The sequence below is a fragment of the Thermobia domestica genome, chromosome 7 (genome assembly GCF_964235325.1).
Source record: "Thermobia domestica chromosome 7, izTheDome1.hap1.1, whole genome shotgun sequence".
Lineage (NCBI taxonomy): Eukaryota > Metazoa > Arthropoda > Insecta > Zygentoma > Lepismatidae > Thermobia > Thermobia domestica.
Window position 1 is genome coordinate 16,610,730 of NC_137460.1, and position 20,535 is coordinate 16,631,264.

The 20,535-nt window shown below is 34.8% G+C and overlaps 1 protein-coding gene across 1 annotated transcript; it reads left to right on the forward strand.

Moving 5' to 3' along the window:
* The first annotated feature begins 13,542 nt into the window (after nt 1-13,542).
* On the forward strand, nt 13,543-14,199 carry LOC145689110 (uncharacterized). The gene has a single exon (XM_081763237.1). The coding sequence runs from the start codon at nt 13,543-13,545 to the stop codon at nt 14,197-14,199; it is 657 nt and encodes a 218-aa protein (XP_081619363.1).
* The last annotated feature ends 6,336 nt before the right edge of the window (nt 14,200-20,535 follow it).

Consider the following 20,535-nt stretch of genomic DNA (forward strand, 5'->3'; position numbering starts at 1 on the left):
TGGATTGAGGACAACCTCAATTGCCCCAAGAACTTGTTTTTCAAAGCTAACAGTTGTTACGTCTCGAATTTCGAATTACTTTTCGAAGATTTATTATTTTAAAATAATATTATTATTAGCATCGTGTTCTGAAATAGTAATCAAATTTTTAACAAAAATCATACCCGCATCCACGAAATAGAAACTTGGCTCCTAAAGGCGCAACTAGAAAATATTCAGAAGCAGTAACTCCAAAATGACTTGCTTTTGGGGCTAAAATAGCCGTATTTTGGTAAAATTCTAACCTTCAAACATGTAACATAACTCCCTTTGCATTTGAAATTTCGAATAGCAAGCACAGGCGTCCACCATGATGCTTGATAGCACCATTAGATGTCAGACCACTTTCAAGTTTCATTAGTCTCCCTCAAACCCGCTCTCAACACATAAGAATGGTGAGGACTTTTGTTTTGCCATGTATATTAATAGATTATATGAGATCTCCTTAGTAGGTAGATTTTAAAATTTACCTCGAAAGCTTCAGGAAGGTACTTACGAGAGTCACTGGCAAGAGGATGTAATAAGGAGGAGTCATGATATAAAATAAATTTGAAATTACTAATCTATACTGAAATATTCTGTACCCAACACAGGGTAGTCTTAACGAGAATAAAATTATTTACGCAATTAAATTCAATAATTATTTTCTTATGTACCGGTATGACATTGCTTTTACTTTCTTCCAGTGCAGAGGTTTTCTACTAATAGACAAGTAATTTTATTTCATATAATTGAAGGACTTGCTACATGACCTTGTAAAACAAGTCCAAAAACAATGGCTGAAAATGTAACTGCTCCAAACTTACGCCTAATAATTTCGCTCAAAAGCAAAATTTGCTTTAATGTTCAACGGTGAAAATAGTTGAAATTCGTTCAGTTCGCCTTGTGTGTGCCTTTCGTCGATTGTGCTGCCACCTGGTAGTACTAAAAGAAACAACAATAGAAGAAAGAGAAGAGAGATGAGAGAAGTAAGCTCAGAATCTAAGAAATTATGTATTGATTTTAATGGTGAGCATGATTCAGCGTATTATCGTTAAATTTGAACGATACTCTCCTCGCAGTCTTTTAGTTTAATATATCAAATATGTAATAACATTAAAAAGCCAAAATTATGCGTAATATGTCGCAAGTTATTTACAAAATTGGTGACTAATATTTTACTGAAGTTTACTAGTCTTTTTCTACTACGTTATTTTTCGTAAAAAAAAAAAGAAAAGAAAAGGTATGTGAGAACGAGATACATTTGGCCAAGGTGACCAGCCGTCCCGTTTTAGCCTGGACAGTCCCTTATTTTCAACCGTTGTCCCATTTTTCTGATTCTCAAACGGGACGCCTAAATGGCCTGTTTTTAAGCAAACATGACCCAGGTGTCCCGTAATTATTATTCAAAATATAAATGGTCAATGCTAATTCTACACTTTTCCGTACCAACACTCATTCGGAAGGTTCAACCGTGCCTAGAACTTCTGAATATACAAATGAGAATTGAGTGTTCTGTGGTTCAAGTGGGAATTGAGTGGGAATTCTGAGTGTTGAAGTAGTTAAAAGTATTTTTGGGTAGTACTTAAGTTAGAAACGCTGTGTTATCATTCTTACTTGCGTATTTTGTAAATTGAAAACACTGCTGAGTCCCAAAATGCAATGTAGAAGCCCCCCCCCGCGTCGCCGATTTGTATGCTTCCCGATTTTCAAAGTAAAAGTTCTGGTCACCTTGCATTTGGCGGACAAAGATATTCCGCTCTAATGGAATGATGAAAGAGGGACGAGTAAAATAGTCATCCGACGACATTATCCTACAATTCAATATACAATTGAACTGAATCTAAACTAATCTTGTTATGACAAATATCTGGAGTAGACGTCTTACATTTCTGGCAGATGAGGCGGTACAAACATTTGGTATAAGAAGATTGAGTGGATATAGAAAAATGAAAGGACTTGGACTTCGTAATTACAAGTGTTCACGTGACGAACTGAGCTAAGACATTGAACATATTACAACATTCGTATTTACTCTAAGAACCAATCACTTCTCTGGGGCATAAGTTACTCTAATATTTTATGTAAAAATTCAAGTATGGTTAGTTTCAATAATAAATGACACTGTGAGTATTTGTAATTTTTTGTTCTATTTTTAGAAAGCATACGTCAGTAACGCATGTGTGTAATAGTGGATGTAACAACCCAAGTAGCACAGATCTTCGGGCCGATGTACTTTTATGGTCGGCATCGTCCATTTACCTTCGGTATTTTCGAGACAATGTAGCACGTAGGCCCTATGTTTGAAATTGTCGGGGGAAAAACATCCTTTTTGCGACGATTAACCTATATCGGCCCGATAATCAAAGTCGTCCAGAAAAGGACTGCCAATATTTGTCGGCATTTTTTCTGCCCTATATCGGGAGTTTGTCGCCAATTCTGAAATTAAGAAATTGAATGGAGACATCTAAAATTATATATTTCGTTTAATATTGTCAATTCCATTTGTTGTGTATCGAGATAATGGACTAAACTTATTTAAAATTTCTGTCACTAACAGAGGTGTCTCGCGATTCGTTGCGTCGTTAGTTAGCTGAGGTCTAGGGCTGAAAGGTCTGGGAGTGCAGGAAAAGAAGCAGAATGTTGAAGTGGAGCGCTGGAAGGTGAGTTGTATTTCTTTATTACTTATAAAATGAATCTATATATTTTCATTAAATAATTATTATGTAGAAGTGCACATGTGTGTTCCCTAAAGTTGGTGAAGAAATTTCAGTTTTCATCCTTAACGTAATTTATAGGTATCAAGCTGATTGTTTTGCTTACAGAACGAGGCCGTCAGCTTACATTATGCATACTCAGTAGCGTAGCCAGGATGTGTGTTTGTGGGGGGGGGCAAATGCTGTTATAGGTACAAATAGAAAAATTACAAACAAAAAATATAAACATAAAAATATATAAAAAATTACAAACATCAAAGTACCAGAGTACATTGTCAGACCTCTTTGGGGGGGCCGGCCCCTCTGGGCCCCCTTCCCTAAGCCACTGTGCATACTCAATGGAAGTAAATGAGAGCATGCCCCTGTCTTGTCCAAAATTAAACCCGTAGTATTTGTTCATTATATGTACGGTGCGTGGTCTGAGCCACAAATACTAAAGGGGTTTAAAATAAAACTCAAATGCACGGTTCGCTTGAGAATTGGTCGACAAATAGCAGACCCAACAGTAAGCCTGCATATATATATATATATATATATATATATATTAACGACATTTTTAGCTATAATCCTTTTTGATAATTATAAAACCGAGGGGCACACAAAAAGAATGCCCCTATCAACACAAGTAACTTAAGGTAATGGGTTCACTCGAGCAGACGGTTCTGCCAAATAGAAAATTTATAGGTAAAATATACGATGTGAAACTTTTTCGTGAAGGATGAGAGCGTAAATATAAGTAATTACTGTCAATGAACAGTCTTGGAAATGAATTATGGGCATTACTCGAGCAGACTGTTCTACCAAATTTTCACACAGTTAGTGCATTTTAAGGTTTCTTTTAGCAGAACATGCACTAAATGAGGGGCTAATGCATAAACGCTGAACCCACTTGTGCTAGGTGGCTACTAGCAAGCACGATTGCTATCTAACAATCAGACAGGAGCGTAGCAGGGAGGGCCGAGCGGAGCGAAACGTGCGTCTACAGGGAGCAGGCGCGTCAATGATGAAAGGCATACGCACAAACGAGAACAGTGGAAAAATACATAAAATATCCGCAATAATTTTTACCTTCAAAAATACTTAAATAATTGCAATAATTCCTATCTTCAAAATGACATCATTGCTTTCCCGGGTAAAAATGGCCCGCTGCAAGGAGAAATTCGTCTGTTCTGAATTTTTATTTCTCTTCCAAACTTCACACAGTAGATTTTACGTTTCGACATACCCTGACGCTGCAAAAACTTTCTAAAATCATTGAATCAAGTATGCAAAAACGTATAGTAAACTTCTTGGAAAAATATAATAAAATAGACATTGCTCAAAATGGTTTCCAACGCAAAAAGTCAACTGAGACGGCGATATTTAATTATCTCGATTATATTCGGGATGCATTAGACGACAGGAAAAAATGTACTGGCATTTTTCTTGACTTAACTAAGGCATTCGACCTTGTTTCGCATCAAATACTCCTCGGAAAACTAAACAATATCGGTGTAAGAGGAGTTGTAAATAAGTGGTTCCAAAGCTATTTAGAAGATAGAAATCAAGCCGTAGAAATTGATTACACGGATCAGCGGGGTACAAGTTTCAAATATACCTCTGACATCAAACCAATAAAATGCGGGGTGCCACAAGGCTCTATTTTAGGCCCTACTCTCTTTATAATTTTCATCAATGATTTTCCAGCTTACATAAAAACAGCCAAACCAACCATGTTTGCTGACGATACAAGTCTAGCCATTACTGAATACACTGACAGTAAAATGAAAGTTAGTATCGAACAAACAATAGAAGAATTAAACTCATGGCTTGAAAATAATAACTTAAAATTAAATACCGATAAAACTACAGTAATAAACTTTCATCACTCTCGAAATACACATGTAAATAATCCAATCATATCTATTAAAAATAAATTTATAGATAACGTTAAAGCAACGAAATTTCTAGGACTCTGGGTAAGTGATACACTAACGTGGGATAGGCACGTATCTGTACTCCAAAAGAAACTTTGTAAAGTGCACTATGTCTTAAAAAGTGTGAAGACGTCATTCAACATATCAGCATTAAAAGTAATTTATCATAGTCAGTTTGAGAGTCTACTTACGTATGGAATAGTACACTGGGGAAACGCAGCAGAAAGTAAGACAATTTTTAAGATTCAAAAAAGAGTACTGAGAACAATGAAAGGTACAAAATCAAGAGTATCATGCAAAAGAATATTCCGTGAGCTTAAAATTCTCCCACTGCCTTGTCTTTATATATTACGAACGGCAATCTTTACAAGAAAATACCTGAAACCGTCTCTTAAATGCAACAGTGACATTCATACATACAATACCAGAAACAAAAGCGATTTTGCAATTTCCATTCATAATACAACACTTTACCAAAAAGGTCCAAAATATACAGGAATACAAATTTATAACAGCTTACCCATCAACATAAAAAACTCACAATCTGATCACCTCTTTAAGCAAAGACTAACAAAGTACCTACAAGAGCACTGCTTTTATACTGTCTCGGAATTTTATGAACATGCTCAAGCTAGAAACTTGTAGTTGTATGAATCAATAGTAAGGTATTTTATTTTATTATTACATGAGTAGTCATATTTATTTATATATTATTATAATCAAATATCTTGAATACGTGTTTCCTAAATACTAAATGAAGATAGCATAATATAAAGAAAAAAACTATAGATTCTCGCACTATGAACAAAATCAGGTAGATGAATAGATAAGGTATGGCATTTCTATGTACATATATGTATCATATTGGAAGACTAATGTGATGTATAAGGTAGTGTAGTAGTAGTTTATTATATAGACAATAATAGAATTTGACATGTTCTATACCGCATGTACAAATGTACAATACTGTGGTCTCTTGAACGCAAAATAAATAAATAAATAAATAAACGAACAGAACATTGTCGCCCTTTATTTCCACCTTCACATTTTTTTATTCTTCTGCTTCAGGAAATAGTTACACTTACATGGAACATCCGTAAAGTGTTGCACGCTGATTTCAACGAAATTTTGCAGGTTCATACTAGACACAAAATAAAGTGGCCCACATTTTTTTTGTTTCCGTGGAGAAACGGTTTGATGGGGCCTAAGCCCCTCCCGAAGTATTTTCGAAAAAGCTTGAAATCTCAAAAAGAACATAAGCAATTTGCAGAAAAAGACGTATACACATACTAGATAGAAAATTAGTGAATACGGTTTTTTCTTTTGTGGGAGAAAATAGTCGCATGGGGAAAAACTTTCTCCACTTAAATATCTCAAAAAATAATGACAAAGCCATAATCGACAAAATGGTACAAGCGATTCTGAGGAAATTATGCACGCAGATACTAGACTTAAAAGTAAGAAATATGTACTGTTTCCTGTCTGCGAAAAACGGTTTAAAGGGGAATAAGCTACTAACGAAATATTTTCAAAATGGCTTGAAAAGACCAAAACAACACGAACCATTTTGCAGGAAAAAGCGTATACACATGCTACATAGAAAATTAAGGAATACGGGTTTTTTCTTTTGTGTGAGAAAACTGTTGTAAGGGGAGCAACAGCCCTTATTGGAATATCTCTGAAAATAATTGGTACAATCATGCACGTCGTGGTTCGGAATAACTTTTAGTCTTGTATTTTACTTTTCCCCTTCTTACTTTTCTCCAACTATTTCACGGCGAACATGGTTCTTACCCATGTCTGCATCTTCGTCATACTAAGGTTGGAACACAGTAAGTTCGGATGCAGACAACGTGAAAGATGTTTACTGCACTGTGTGTAATTAAATCATGCATTAAATTTGCAACAAACCAAGATTTACATAATGAAAATATTATATCACTCAATAAACGCACGTATTACATGCCATTGACCAAGAAAATAAATTAGTTAACAACCCTTTGTTTAATATATCAACGAAGTAGGTGGCTTGACAAATAAACTAAAGAACTCACGTCATTATTCGACTAGCCAATGGTGCAGTTCCCTCACTGTCCTGAGGTCGAGTCCCAGATGCTGTTTCCGTGATTAATATTCCAGGCTGCCGTTAGTAAACGCAATTTTTAGTGTATATGGTAACAGACGAGGTCGTGCTTCAGGGTTTCACTTATCGTAATATTTATCACAACGAATAATAAATTGACCCGACGTAGTATTCACATTTAAAGTGTTTCACAAATAAAACTGTTTGACATAGGTCAACTAATGAGACGTTTGGGTTCTTCCCATGCCGGGATATGTTAGACGTTTTAAAAAAAAAGTTGCTCAGAGATGCGCGCGATCTATAATTGCAGACAGCATGGGCGCTGCCTTCGAGATGGTGTGGGATGCACTGAAGCATTTCCTAATTGAATATTGCATATGAATCCTTAGGCTGGAGCCCGCTTATGACGTATAGTGTTGAGTTCAAAGTCTTTGGCTGACAAAATGTGGATGCTTCGAATTATTAATCCATTTATTGACAGTGGCAACACATTTATGAAGAAAAGGGAGAGGGAAGTCTCTCCCGACCTTAACTTTAGATTACAACTGCATTTTTATTTGGATTACTCTTCTTGGAAACATTTAACTTTTCTTTACTTACTAAGATTACCTGGAATATTTGTTTTTTTTTCTTTCCAGCACTTCTCAGCGGATTTTCCATATGTATATCAATTTAATCACTCTTCATGTACAAATTCTTAATTCATTCCAAAATGTTCTAGATTAGTTCATTTAGTTTGTTTTTTTTATTTTCGATTAGAAAAAATCTAAATAAAGAATTATATCTGATACGGACCGATGTCCACACTGCCACATACAATTCAGAAAATCTGTAATGCGGTGCTGATGCACAATAACGGGGCATTACAGACTGACATACATTTCTAGTTGGAAACCACTTTGATCGGAGTTGTACACATTACCTCGGCCGAATTGGATAAAATCGTGTTTACATTGTCAACAAAGGCATTTACGGTGCGTACGATTTTGTGTGTTGTTTTAAACTCCCACAGCCAAGTATTCGATGCCTCAAATAATGGAAGGTGAAATCTATTGCTGGCCTGCAGAGCCCATCGTCATAGATCAACATCGTGTACTGGAAAGTGTGCCTCACGAGCGTCTTGGAATTGCCGAAGAACGTATTGAGATACCTGCTATATCTTATCCTTCCATGTTCCTCCACCAATGACTAGTTTTTCCAGTATTCTAGCTGCTGCCCTGAGGTTAGGTTTCTAAATTTCGCTTCTACCGGTACGGATCGAAGGGATATCGGTCTTTTAATAACACTTCCTTAGTAGTTGACAGCCTTTTGTTTGTATGCAAAGGTGGCGTGCGCTTGACCAGGTACGGTTGTGCCGCCATCGCACTCTTGTACGTCATCATCCACAGGAGAATATTGGGCGGTATCTTCCCTGTCGTCCTCCTCAAATGCTAATCTCAATATTTCTTATGTGTCCAACGTAACTATATCGTCCATCCAGTATTTCAGCAAGCATTGCAATATGCGTGCTGTATCCCTTTCCTGTGCTGTTATTGGCGACTCTGGTCGATGTATTACTTCAAAAGTAACAAACAGTAAATGCAGAATGTTAGCGGGATTGAGGCTGTATTTCTCTTCTTTAACACGCTGATGGAACAAGGAACTTATAAACATATGAGTATCTGACTCAATGTACTGAACTTCTTGATTACATATTATGTACACATGGTAGATTTTGATATCTCATTTTGCATGTGTGGCTCATTATCTTGAAGTGTTTTTTGTCGCATTCATGTATCATTATCACAAGTAAACATGTTATTGCACGAGCCAAGGACCAGATAAGTATAATTGCACACCGCCTTGTCAGTTAACAGCCACATGTTTTGCACATACAGATAAAATTACTTTCGCTCGAACTTATCATATGCAGCGATGAGCATGACCACCTCGTAGGCTTGCTACTGCAAGATAACATTATACATATTTCATAATACAGTTTGATATCTTCTGCTGCCCAATTATATGCACTCAACCTTTGAAACGGTTCTTCACAATACACATCTCTCGCATTATTTGTTCAGTAAATGACACTTTAACAGCTTCCTGTCTGTGAGGTCGTTTGAGTTCTTTTTCACGTGTAGTTTCTCCATGAGTGCGACATATACATTGGCTCGTAATGGAAAGATATATGGTCAACAGAAATATATGTTGGGTATGTGAAATATATACTGGAAATTTCTGCAAATTGTTTGTGAGGTTTAGGAGGTTTAGAGCTTTTTGAAAATATTTCGGAAGAGGCTTACTCCCCCACAGAGTTTTTTGCACAAAAGAAAAATACGTATTTCTCATGTTTACGTCTACTATCTGCATGCATAGTTTCCCCTGAATCGCTTGCACCCTTTTGTCTAATTTGGCCTTTGTCATTATTTTTGGAGATATTTAAATGGGGGCCTCTGTTACAACTGAAACCGGGTTTTCACACAAAAGAAAGAATAATACTAACGCGAATATTGAAAAGTTACCTCCGTATAAAAACAGCTGCAAATAAATACACTAAATACCTTATTTATTACTATTACACGATCTTCTTAATTTGTATTTAATATTCACATACAACTACCAACATTCTGTCAATACGCCAGAGGGTATATTTTAAGCGTAATAATTTTTAAGTCGTGAAATAATTATACGAATATATATTCGTATATATATATATATATATATATATATATATATATATATATATATATATATATATACAACTGATGTATTTTAATGAAATTATTTTACATAAATTTCATACATTGACGAAAATAAAATATCATAATAAAAATTGTCACCTGAACGAGTATCGAACTCACGAACTCATGATTTGAACGCTCGTGGATTTACCACTGAGCTAACATGAGTAAGTCACGCATACGCAATCGAAAAATGCATATTTCGTTAATTTTCAGTGGGTGTACAAAGTATTTCATACAGAGTGAAATTCCCATTCATACCATCAACCGAATTTTCAGATATGCTCTGCGTTTATGATTAGTCCAAAGTGGGCAAACAATAATACTTCATAGCAGTAAACACATAATCCTTCGGCGCGATGTCGGAAGTGTTAGGGATCGTCAGCAGCACGATATTTCGTTCTGGGGAAAACGCTTTTTGGAATGGTTTCTTTCACGCTTATAAGTGAAGAAAACGTTATATTTACCGTGACAAAATGCATAGTATTACACACTATTCTGAACATAAAAAACATGGAGCTGTCGGTTCCTAGTATTTCCTACTTCCTTCCTAACCATTGGATGTCCACTGTTGTCATGACTTACCTTCTGCCTAATTTGAATCCTCCTTGAAATCAGGTATATCTGAAAACTCTATTGAGAGCATATATGAGAATTACATCGTGTAGAAAATACACTGTATACCTATTGAAAATTGACAAAATATGTACTTTTGGATTGTGTATGCGTGGATTTCCTTTACGCTGATAATGAATACCACCCACAGTTTCTGGAATTCGAAAAAGGACCTCTTGAAATTTGACTTATTCGCGATTTTGGAAACTATGCACTGAAATAGCACTGAAGCTATGCACTTTTCTCCACACGTCCAGATGAACTTTTCTCTTATTTTGATGTGGGAATAACCTCTTACAGTTTGTTGGTATATTTCATTAACACCATGTATATATATGTATATACATTGTATTATTTTGTAATTCATACATTGAGTAAAAAGTAATGATATCCAAAAAGTTGGACATTCCGAAAAACAAATATAAGTACCATGATTTGAAACGGAACTAACTGCGAAAATCTTTTTCAAGAAACATAACTGAATTTCCATGATGATGGCATTTATATCCTTTGAAATTCTTTTTTCTCGTTTGTTTTTGTTTCATTCTACCATGGATGGGATCGTTCGCTTTGTTCTCTTTTATTGGGAGTGCAGGTGAGAAAATCAGTATGTGGTCACATATATACATACTTTGTTATCCTGTATGATTACGAAATTTCTTAAATATAACTTTCTAACACTTAATAAATTTCAGTATGTCATATTACATTTAAAAGGGACCATACGAGATCATCAGCAGTTTTTCCCGGTTGCAAAGTTTGGCTTGGAGGCTAGTGCCAGGTATCTTTGGCTTACTGTTTCCGAACATACCCGAAATTGAACTTAAAATATGTTGAGCTCAAAATACCTAAAATCGACACTGTCATATTTTTTTCGAATACGGTATACACTATAAAGAAATTTTAAATCAAATTTAGTCATTAAATACTAAAAGTAATATATTTTTTGAAATCTAATTCTTCTGCAGTAATGCTATTAAAATAGGTTTCAACAGAAAACCAGAAAAAACTAAAGTATGCAGATTAAAAGTATTTCCTCAATTTAAATATAAACTTGACTTGCATATTTTTGGTCTTAAGACATGTGTCCTTTTTTACTTAGAATATACGCAAATATTTGGGTGGAGATTGGCAATATGCGTCTAAAATGAAATAATGAGAACCATTATTTATGTAAAATCACACGCAGCAATTTGTTCTAAAGGACAGTAGCGTATAGTACTGAAACAGAGTAAAGGAGGAAATATTTTAAAGGATAGGTTAGGTTTTTAGAGTACCATGGCTTAGGGAAATGTTAGATTAATTGGAGAACATATGTTGAAGACAGGTTAGGTTACTGGGTGAAGTATGTAAAATCAAATTAACAGCCAAGGATTATTCAGTACGATATTTGAGTTTGAGTTTGCTAGGCCTAAGCCTAAGCAAACGTATTTGCGTAGGAGGAAAATGATTTAGGTAGAGTTAAAAGTGTAGAGCATAAGATTGAATTAGAATCAAATGTTCCATTTAGAAAACAACAATATCCAATCCCAATTGCTTTGAGAGAGAAAGTCAAGGAGCAGACAAATATTTTGTTAGAGCAAAATATTATAGAGGAAAGTAATAGCTCGTACAATTCGCCTATGCTATTCGTTAAAAACCATCTGGAGCTATCAGGGCCGTTTTGGACTGCCGCCATATTAATTCCAAGGTCAAGTTTCACTCCGTGGCTTTACCTCCCATACATCAAATTTTGACGTGTATGGGAGGCATACATTTTCAGCGTCCTTGACATAAAAAGTCCGTATCATCAAGTGCCCATAACAAAGGATTCAAGACAGTACACTGCGTTCAACATACCAGGAATATGACCATACGCGTATAAAGTGCTTTCGATGGGATACATTCAATCGCCAACTGTTTACACGAAAATCATGCCTATGATACTCGCTAACTTTAGTCCGGAGGCGGTGTCATATTACATGGACGATGTATTTGTGTACGTGAATGAACAAGAGAAGATGGTGACGCTACTGAAGTATTTTTCAAAGATTACGAAAATACGGGTTGAAATTATCAGTAGAAAAATGTCAATTTATGGAGGAAAAAGATTTGGCATTGGGACATGTCGTAAGTGACGCGGGGTATGAGATAAGTCCAAAAATAATTCAAGCCACTAAAGCATCTAAGCCACCAAAATCGGCAAAGGAATTGAAATCGTTTTTGGGACTGACGAACTATGTCAGAAAATTTTGCAAGGATTATGCAAAATTTTCGGCAGTTTTCCAACCGTTGCTCCGTAAAGGTCATAAGTTCGTGTGGTCGGAAGAACATCAACAAGGTTTTGAGAAGTTAAAAGATGCCTTATTAAGTGGACCACTCCTAGCACCATTTCGAGAGAATTTGGAAACAAGGGTCTACACTGATGTGTCGACAAAGTCCATAGGAGCTGTGTTGATGCAAAAGCAAGAGAACAACGAATGGACACCTATTGCATACTATAGTAGGGTGTTACGACCACAGGAGACTAAGAGGCATATAGTCGAACTTGAGATTCTTGCCGTAGTTAGTGTGTTTAAGGTTTTCAATTATTACTTATATAATAAGGAATTCGAGTTGTTTACGGACTGCCGGTGTATAAAATACCTTCAGATACCGAAGTTATCTCCTAAGTTATTGCAATATAGTCTTGAAATGGCACAATATCAATATACCCCGGTTCATTGGCCAGGTGAAAAAAATCCAAGTGATGTGTTGTCAAGAAATACTGACATTCAACCAACATCAGAGAACGTCGATTTGGACGCCTTTCCAATCAACAAGGAGGATCTGGAAGTGAATATAACATTTGATGACGATGTGGACGTCGCTGAACTACATAGCAAGGATTCGTTTTTTAGTCCTATCATGAGCTCAATCGAACATCCTGAGAATGCGGAGACAAAGGCAGAGAAACAGGCGCGCTGGTATGTGATTAAAGACGGAAAATTGTACAGAACTCAAAAGATGGCAAATGGAATGAAATTCCTTTTATGCATTCCTTTTGCATTAAGGGAACAAGTTTTTCGAATTCTACATTGCTCTATCTACGGTGAAGGACACTATTCGTACACGAAGTGTTACAACCGAGCATTAAAATCAGTATATTTCCCTAATATCAAGAAGTTTTTTGAGGAGAAAGTTAGCCAGTTTGTTAGCTGCCAGATCCAGAAGCGGAAGACAGGACGTACGCCATTGCATGGACAAACATATCCTAGTTATATGCTATTCCAGTGTGTAACTATGGACGAAATTGGGCCTTTTAAACGATCTGAAAATCATCGGAATAAATACGTTTTGGTTTTTGTAGATAACGCAAGAAGATATGTGATCGCTCGAGCAGTACAGTTCAGCTTACAGCAGAAATTATAGCAGAGGTGATATTTGAAGAATTGATTACCAAACACGGTATTCCAGAGATTTTATCCATGGACAGACATCGTAGCAGAATAATGGAAGATTTAGGGGAACGATTTGGAATGAAATTACACTTCGCGAATACAGATGCCCATTATAGTACTGGAACTGCTGAACGCGCCATCGGTTCGATTCAGCAGGTTATGAAATATTATATAGACAGAGAGTGTACCAACTGGGATGAAATTCTTCCATGTATCATGTTTACGATGAACACTCAAGTTCATGACGGAACGAAACATTCGCCATATTATTTACTGACAGGACGTGAACCCAGAACGTTTCTCGAACAAGATCATGACATTCCCTGGGAGTATATAGAGAATGATGCGCGAATTCAAGCTGTAAAAGAAGCACGAAAAATGGCATACCAGAATTTACAAAAAAGGTTCAAATCTCAGAAGAAACAGATTGAGAAAAAATATTCCCAACCGACGTTCGATGTAGGTCAAAAAGTATGTATAAGAGAAATGCCACGAGCCGGAATCGCAACATGTTTTGGGGGAAGGTTTAACATTAGAGGAATTATTTTGGAACGAATGAACAACAATTCGTACAAAGTAAAATATGAAACTGCGAAAGGTCAGGAGAAAGTTGACACGATTGCCATTCGAAGAATCAAGCCATTCGTAGGACAAAAGGATGAAGGAAGTGACTACGATGATGCTCAGAGTTCGGGTGGTGACAACTAGGAATGCGGAAAATGGAGACTTATGGTTTACGATATTTCGGTTGTTGAGAAAAAAAGTATATATATAAATAAAAATAAATATATGTTCATAAGTTTTTAATATTTAAAATAGGAAAATTGTAAGCAAAATTGGTTTATCGGTGCACTGCGAGCTGGACCGCAGGCGAACAACCAAAGTCCGTCCGAAGCCGAAGGAAATTTCGGTTTCCATCTGTAACATCTGAACCATTAAACATGTTTTGTTTATAGCAATTAGAGAAAATAGGACTATAGTGTTTATTTAAATTAGTGAATTATAATCGATTAATTGGAGTGATAAAATATTTAAGGTGCAAATACAACATAAATAAATCAATAAATAAAATAACTGTATAAATAAATAAATAAACAATTAAAGTTATAAATAGTTAAAAGATTTAAAATTCATTAATAAATAAAGTAATTCATTAATCCGAAGAGAATAAGTAATTGGAGATTTTAATTACTTGCAGTAAACACCATGTTGAGGAACATAATATGGGGCATGATTATGATGACGGTGACTGCAGCGGAAGACGACCATAAGAGGTCACTTTGCCGGATATTGGTTTGACATTGGTTCAAGATGCTTATGCTATTCACTCATAAAACATGGTGTATACGACAAGTTACATTGTTACATTTAAATTTTCAAGAAGCAGTGCCGGTGCACGACAAATGTACCGATGCTTACGATATACTAAACGAATATGCAACAAAAGAAAAAGAATTTAGAAATGATATTGTCAACTCATTACCTTGGCATTTTGTATACGAAAACGGCAAGACTAAGTGCATGCAAAATAATAGGAACAAGAGGTTTATATTTTCTTGGCTCTTAGGTTTAACGTCAATTGGTTTGTCAACATATAACTTAGTCCATAATCAGCAGTTGTCATCTTCGGTAGAAAAATTAGCTAAACATGAGAACTTACTAGCTGCTGAAATTAAAAATTTAAAAACATCCTTCAATAAGGAAATTTCATTGGTAAATGTTATTGTAGTTAAAAAGCAACATGTATTGCAGGGATTTAAAAATAAAATACAAGAGCTGTCCCAATCCCAACGGAAGATACTTGCGAATTTATTTGCGCATTTACATCAGGAAAGAGTTAATAAAATTATAAACAACATATTAAATAATCAGCTTTCATATTATATACTATCGAATCAGGATATAGAAAGATTGGTAAATTTACATGATGTACTAAAGCATACTATTTATAGGTCAGACATTGGTATGTTTTATCAAATGTCCAACATATATCTAATGAAATATCACTACGATGAAAATAATGTTGATTTGTTAATAAAACACCGATAATATATGACAGTAGTATATCTATTATGTATAATGTTATATCAATGGGATATTTGACAAATAACACTAGCATATTTTATGAATTGCCAGAGGCAGTATACATAGCCGAAGGAAAATACCATTCATTTGATATAACAAGATGTGAGTTCAAAAGTTTACTGTATTTTTGTGAGACTATCACGTTAGACGATGAAGCGAAATGTTTAAATAACATTGTGCTGAATAATTCATTGGAAGGATGTCAGCAAAATTCGGAAAAGTTTTTAGGGAAAGTAACATGTCAATATACACATGCAGGTGTCATGTGTATTACACCTATTCAACAGGATGCGTATATGACGAAGGTAGGTGTGGATCAAGAAATTACATCCACGAAATTAGAACAAGGGAAAAATAAGTCATATTTTATTAATTACGACAAATTTGATAACATTATCATTGGTGAATTTGTTATTCCAACTAAACACATTGTGCAAGTACGAAATACATATTTTAAATTGATGGGAAATTGGACAGAGAAACAAATGAATTTTTCAATACACACACAGGAATTAAATGGGTTGACGGAGAAATTATTAAAATTAAAAGTTGATACGACGGTTCCAGAACTAAGTTTAAAGACGGATTATATAATGTATGTGACAGGCGAAGTAATAAGTGGATTAATTATAACAACTACGTTGCTTGTAGTATTATATTGTGGACTGTAAAAGTTGATTCATAAATATAAAATGCAGAACAAAGAATAATAATAATAATTGAGAAGTAATAATATAGACAATGGATTAGGTAAACAATGTTGTATGCGCCTTGGATTAAAAAAATTAGTGATGAATATTCGTGAGTAGGAGAAGAAAAATTATTTTTTGAAAAAAAAAACCTGGAAAATAAATAATGAATTAGGACAACCAACAAGTGGAGAAAATATGTAGAGATACTTACCAAACAAGATTGGTAGTAGCGAGCCATAAGTCAGTAAGCCTAGACAATAGATCCTACGGTCGTGGTGTCCATTGCTTTAACGATTAGGAATAACCAAACGGTGGGAGATAAGAAGGAAGTAAAACGGTAACATTCTGTAGCCCACTAAAGCAAAAGAAGTAACAAGAATAGAAATAGATAAGCCTAGACCATCATAGACGAGGTAGAAAACATCAAACAAATATAACAATAACTAGGGTTAATAACAAACATCTGTGAGGCAAGTAGCTGAAAGCTAATAGAAACAACGAGAATAAGAATAGGTTTTAATAAAATAGTAATAAAACTAGAAAAAAGATAAAATAAAGAATAAGAATATATAGAAGAAGTAGAAGTATAAATAAGTAAGCTTACTTGATAAAATAAGTAAGTTAGAAAAAGTAGGTAAAGTTTGAAAATAACGAAATACTGAGAAGAGAAAAATTATAGAACAACATGCAAAAGAGTGTCTAATAGACCATAAAATAGTCACAATAGGATTTCTATGTATTGCATCATAACTGTAGTTACGATAAAGCATTCAAAATTTTATGTAAACATTGTATTTTGTACCAAGTTAAATTCTTAAAATCAAGTTTTTTCAAGAAAAAGTAATGGGAAATAAAAATAGTCAGTAATAATAATAATAACATATCAATAATAATAATTAAATAATAATCAATAATAATTGTAACGTTTATTAAGTGAAGAGTCAGACGTAAAATTTTAATATTTATTTTCGGAAGAGAAGAGATGTTGTTTGTATCATCACAGATAAAGTAATAAGCAGCAAGGATGACTGGCAAGCTTCACAGCACGGGAGCTGAGATTTGGAATCCCTTCAAACCTCAGAGGGGCGGAGCTAATGGAAAGAAAGATGGAAGCTTTCTTGAAGCCACGCCTTTTGCATAATGAACACAGCATTTTTAGGCAAATAACGATGCAATATGTAGTAATTCCGAGTTAATAAATGATCTTAATATTATAGAAAGATAGAAGAGAGTTTAATACATGTATTATTAAATAAATACCTACATATGAGTATCTAGAATCTGTATGTAAATATGTAAATATGGGTGGTACTTAATCTTGCTATGACGACTTTAAAAAAGAAAAAAGAGAGAGAGAATAAGAGAGAAGAAATGAATAGAAGTACTATGTAATAATAGTGGTTTTAGGACTAGATAGATTACATAAGGATAGAAAAATAGTTCATTGCAAGCAAATATTCATTACTTGTGCATTAAAGGAAGCAATGTAAAAATATAGAACGAAAAACTAGGCCTATGGGAAACACAGTTTGAAATTTCACTGATGATAACCATAGACAAAAATTTAGAAACTTGTTAATTTAAAATAGATATATTAGATAAAATAGGCCAAGAATAGAGTCTCACACCTAGTTATTTTATATTTTGCAGAATTACTAATTTTATTACTAATTTTTGTAACGTTAGTGACCGGATATTTGTTATATAGACTAAGAAAATTAGACAAAAACAGAGGAAATATTTCTAGTAGTGTTCAAATAGAAGACACGGACACGGCCTATGAACAACAAAGGCAAGATTTTCACTATTTAAGCACAGAAATATACACTAAGATTAATAAGCAAAACACAGAAAAACACTTCAAAACACACACATCAGATCACAGTACTAAAATAACGGAGAGGTCGCGAGATAACACAAATATTGTGGGTACACATTCTCCAACGGACACTGATATAAACCATAGTGCTACCGAAAATAACGCGAATTCTGTGAGTGCCGTTAATGGAACATATCCGAACTTTCGTTACGAAAGTCGAAGATACTCAGACTTTCACTCCCTGCGAAATTTCCATTGTTTAAAAAGTACGAATTTGGAGGATAATATACCGACAGCGTGAACTTCACGAGTTCCAGCACACATCAAGTAGGTCCGAGTACTGATGCAACGTAAAAGCGTCAAGGTCACGGCGAAGGGCATTCAAAATTTCAAACTCAGCACTTTGTGGCATGGTTAGAATTCAGAGTTGCTAACCTCATGAATCTTAATTATGATTTTTGGTGTGGTGCAAATCCAGTGCTGTTGTGTTTTAAAAATTTTTCTAGCATACTGCGAAATGCAATAATGTTATAAGGAAGTGTGCAAATTTATCTTATGTGTGTTGTTTGTGTTTAAATTGCAAGTTAGTGATGTGATAAATAATAAACATAACAGAAAGACTTGTAGGAAAATTAACTGAATTGGAAACTATGGTTTGAACTTTGAGACAGTAACCAGTGGAAAATTCCAATAAAAATTGAGAAGAGTTAACAAGAAATACATATATGTATTTTCACTGAGTGTACTGAACACTATAGAGTACAAGGTAAATGTCGATAGATGGAATGAGAGTACATTCTTATTACTCAAATATAGGCTATGAACATTAAAAATAAATAAATAAATAAATGTACATATTTTGAAATTAGAAGTAACATGTATGTTATACATAAAATATAATATATGAATATATGTAATAAAGATATGGTATTGGAATAAATAAAACATACAATATGGACAAAAAATGATAGGTGATGGGAGCGATTTATAATTTTAATGTATTAACTTTGTTTAAAGATGTATTAATTTTGTTGTTAATTGTCGAATCGATTTGCAAAAGGAAATCTAATCGAGAACGGAGTTCCCTCAGTTTTGAGGGGGGGCATGAAGATATATATTAAAAGATTATAATATTTTATTAGGTGATTGGGATAATTATATTTTAAAAGTCAAACTTAAGCTCAAAATATTACAATGATGTTTAATAGTAACATGTATGGCACGTGTTATTGTTTGTTATTGTATGTCTGTTTGTGTAAGCATTTGCATCTGGTTATGTTTATATTGTGATACTCGTGAAATCCTGGCGAGACGCTAACTCGCAGGATTATGTAAATAGAAATTAAGAAAATGAATGTCAGCTTGAAATGTGTAATAAAACCATTTGTTAACAATGGCACAATTCGGATATGTCATAATATTCAGATTCGCATAGATTGATAGTCTGGGAAGTCGGTCACAATGTAATACGGTCTGAAACGAAGGTTTGACCAATAGCTGAGGTAAACAAAGTCGAATCACGAAATGACGAATTCCATCGTCTGCGGGAAGAAGCAAAAACCTAGATTTGGATGGAATCGGGATCAGAAGCTGATCAAACGGAGAGGAGAAGTAAATCAGAAGTAGATATTAGTCTTGAGTTCCAAGTACTACGAACAACCATCTATTAATGGTTGGCAATGAATCGGCTAACTGTGGAAACGGAGTCGTCGATACCAACATCGTCCTCAGAGGAGAGAGCCCAGCAGTGAAGATTCGTCGTTCCAGCCTGAAGTCTGAATACCAAGGTATGTGTACCTCAGTTATGTGTGTTGCTCGCGATCGAAGCTGCAGACATTTGACATACTGTGATCTAAATGTTTAAGTCATATCCATTAAATTCCACACACTTACACTATTACATTCACTGTCCAAATACATGAAGTTTCAACGAATTAAAAGTGTTTATGGGATATACTAGAATATCCTCTCGCTAGAAATTCTACTTGCTCAATTCTATCCATTTCAGACAATGGGTAGTAGCAACTTCTTAATGTCAACATGCGATAATCCCCAAATTTAATAGGCACGACGTGGGGAGGTTGTTAATATTGAGCTCAATTTGAATTTGTTAGTTACCTAGGAAATGCCTTCTTTTCTTCAGCGAGTTTGTTCGATTAAAAGGTCAACTCAACTAATTATGAACAGGCGCCTAATTTTTAATTACAGGAAAACGCGTTCTAGGTGGACTTGTATACCATTACGCTTCTCTTTGCGGAAGCATCGCAGAATATGGTAAGGGCTAGACGATGGGACAGGTGCCGTTTGAGAACTGAAGACTCGAAGTCCGTTGCGCTCACATCTACTCTTACGGAATGTGAAAAAAAATTGCTGAATTCCAGTTTCTTGTGCAATACTGGGATATAATTCCAGCGACGTTTTCATATGGTCTCGATCACATAAGATTTT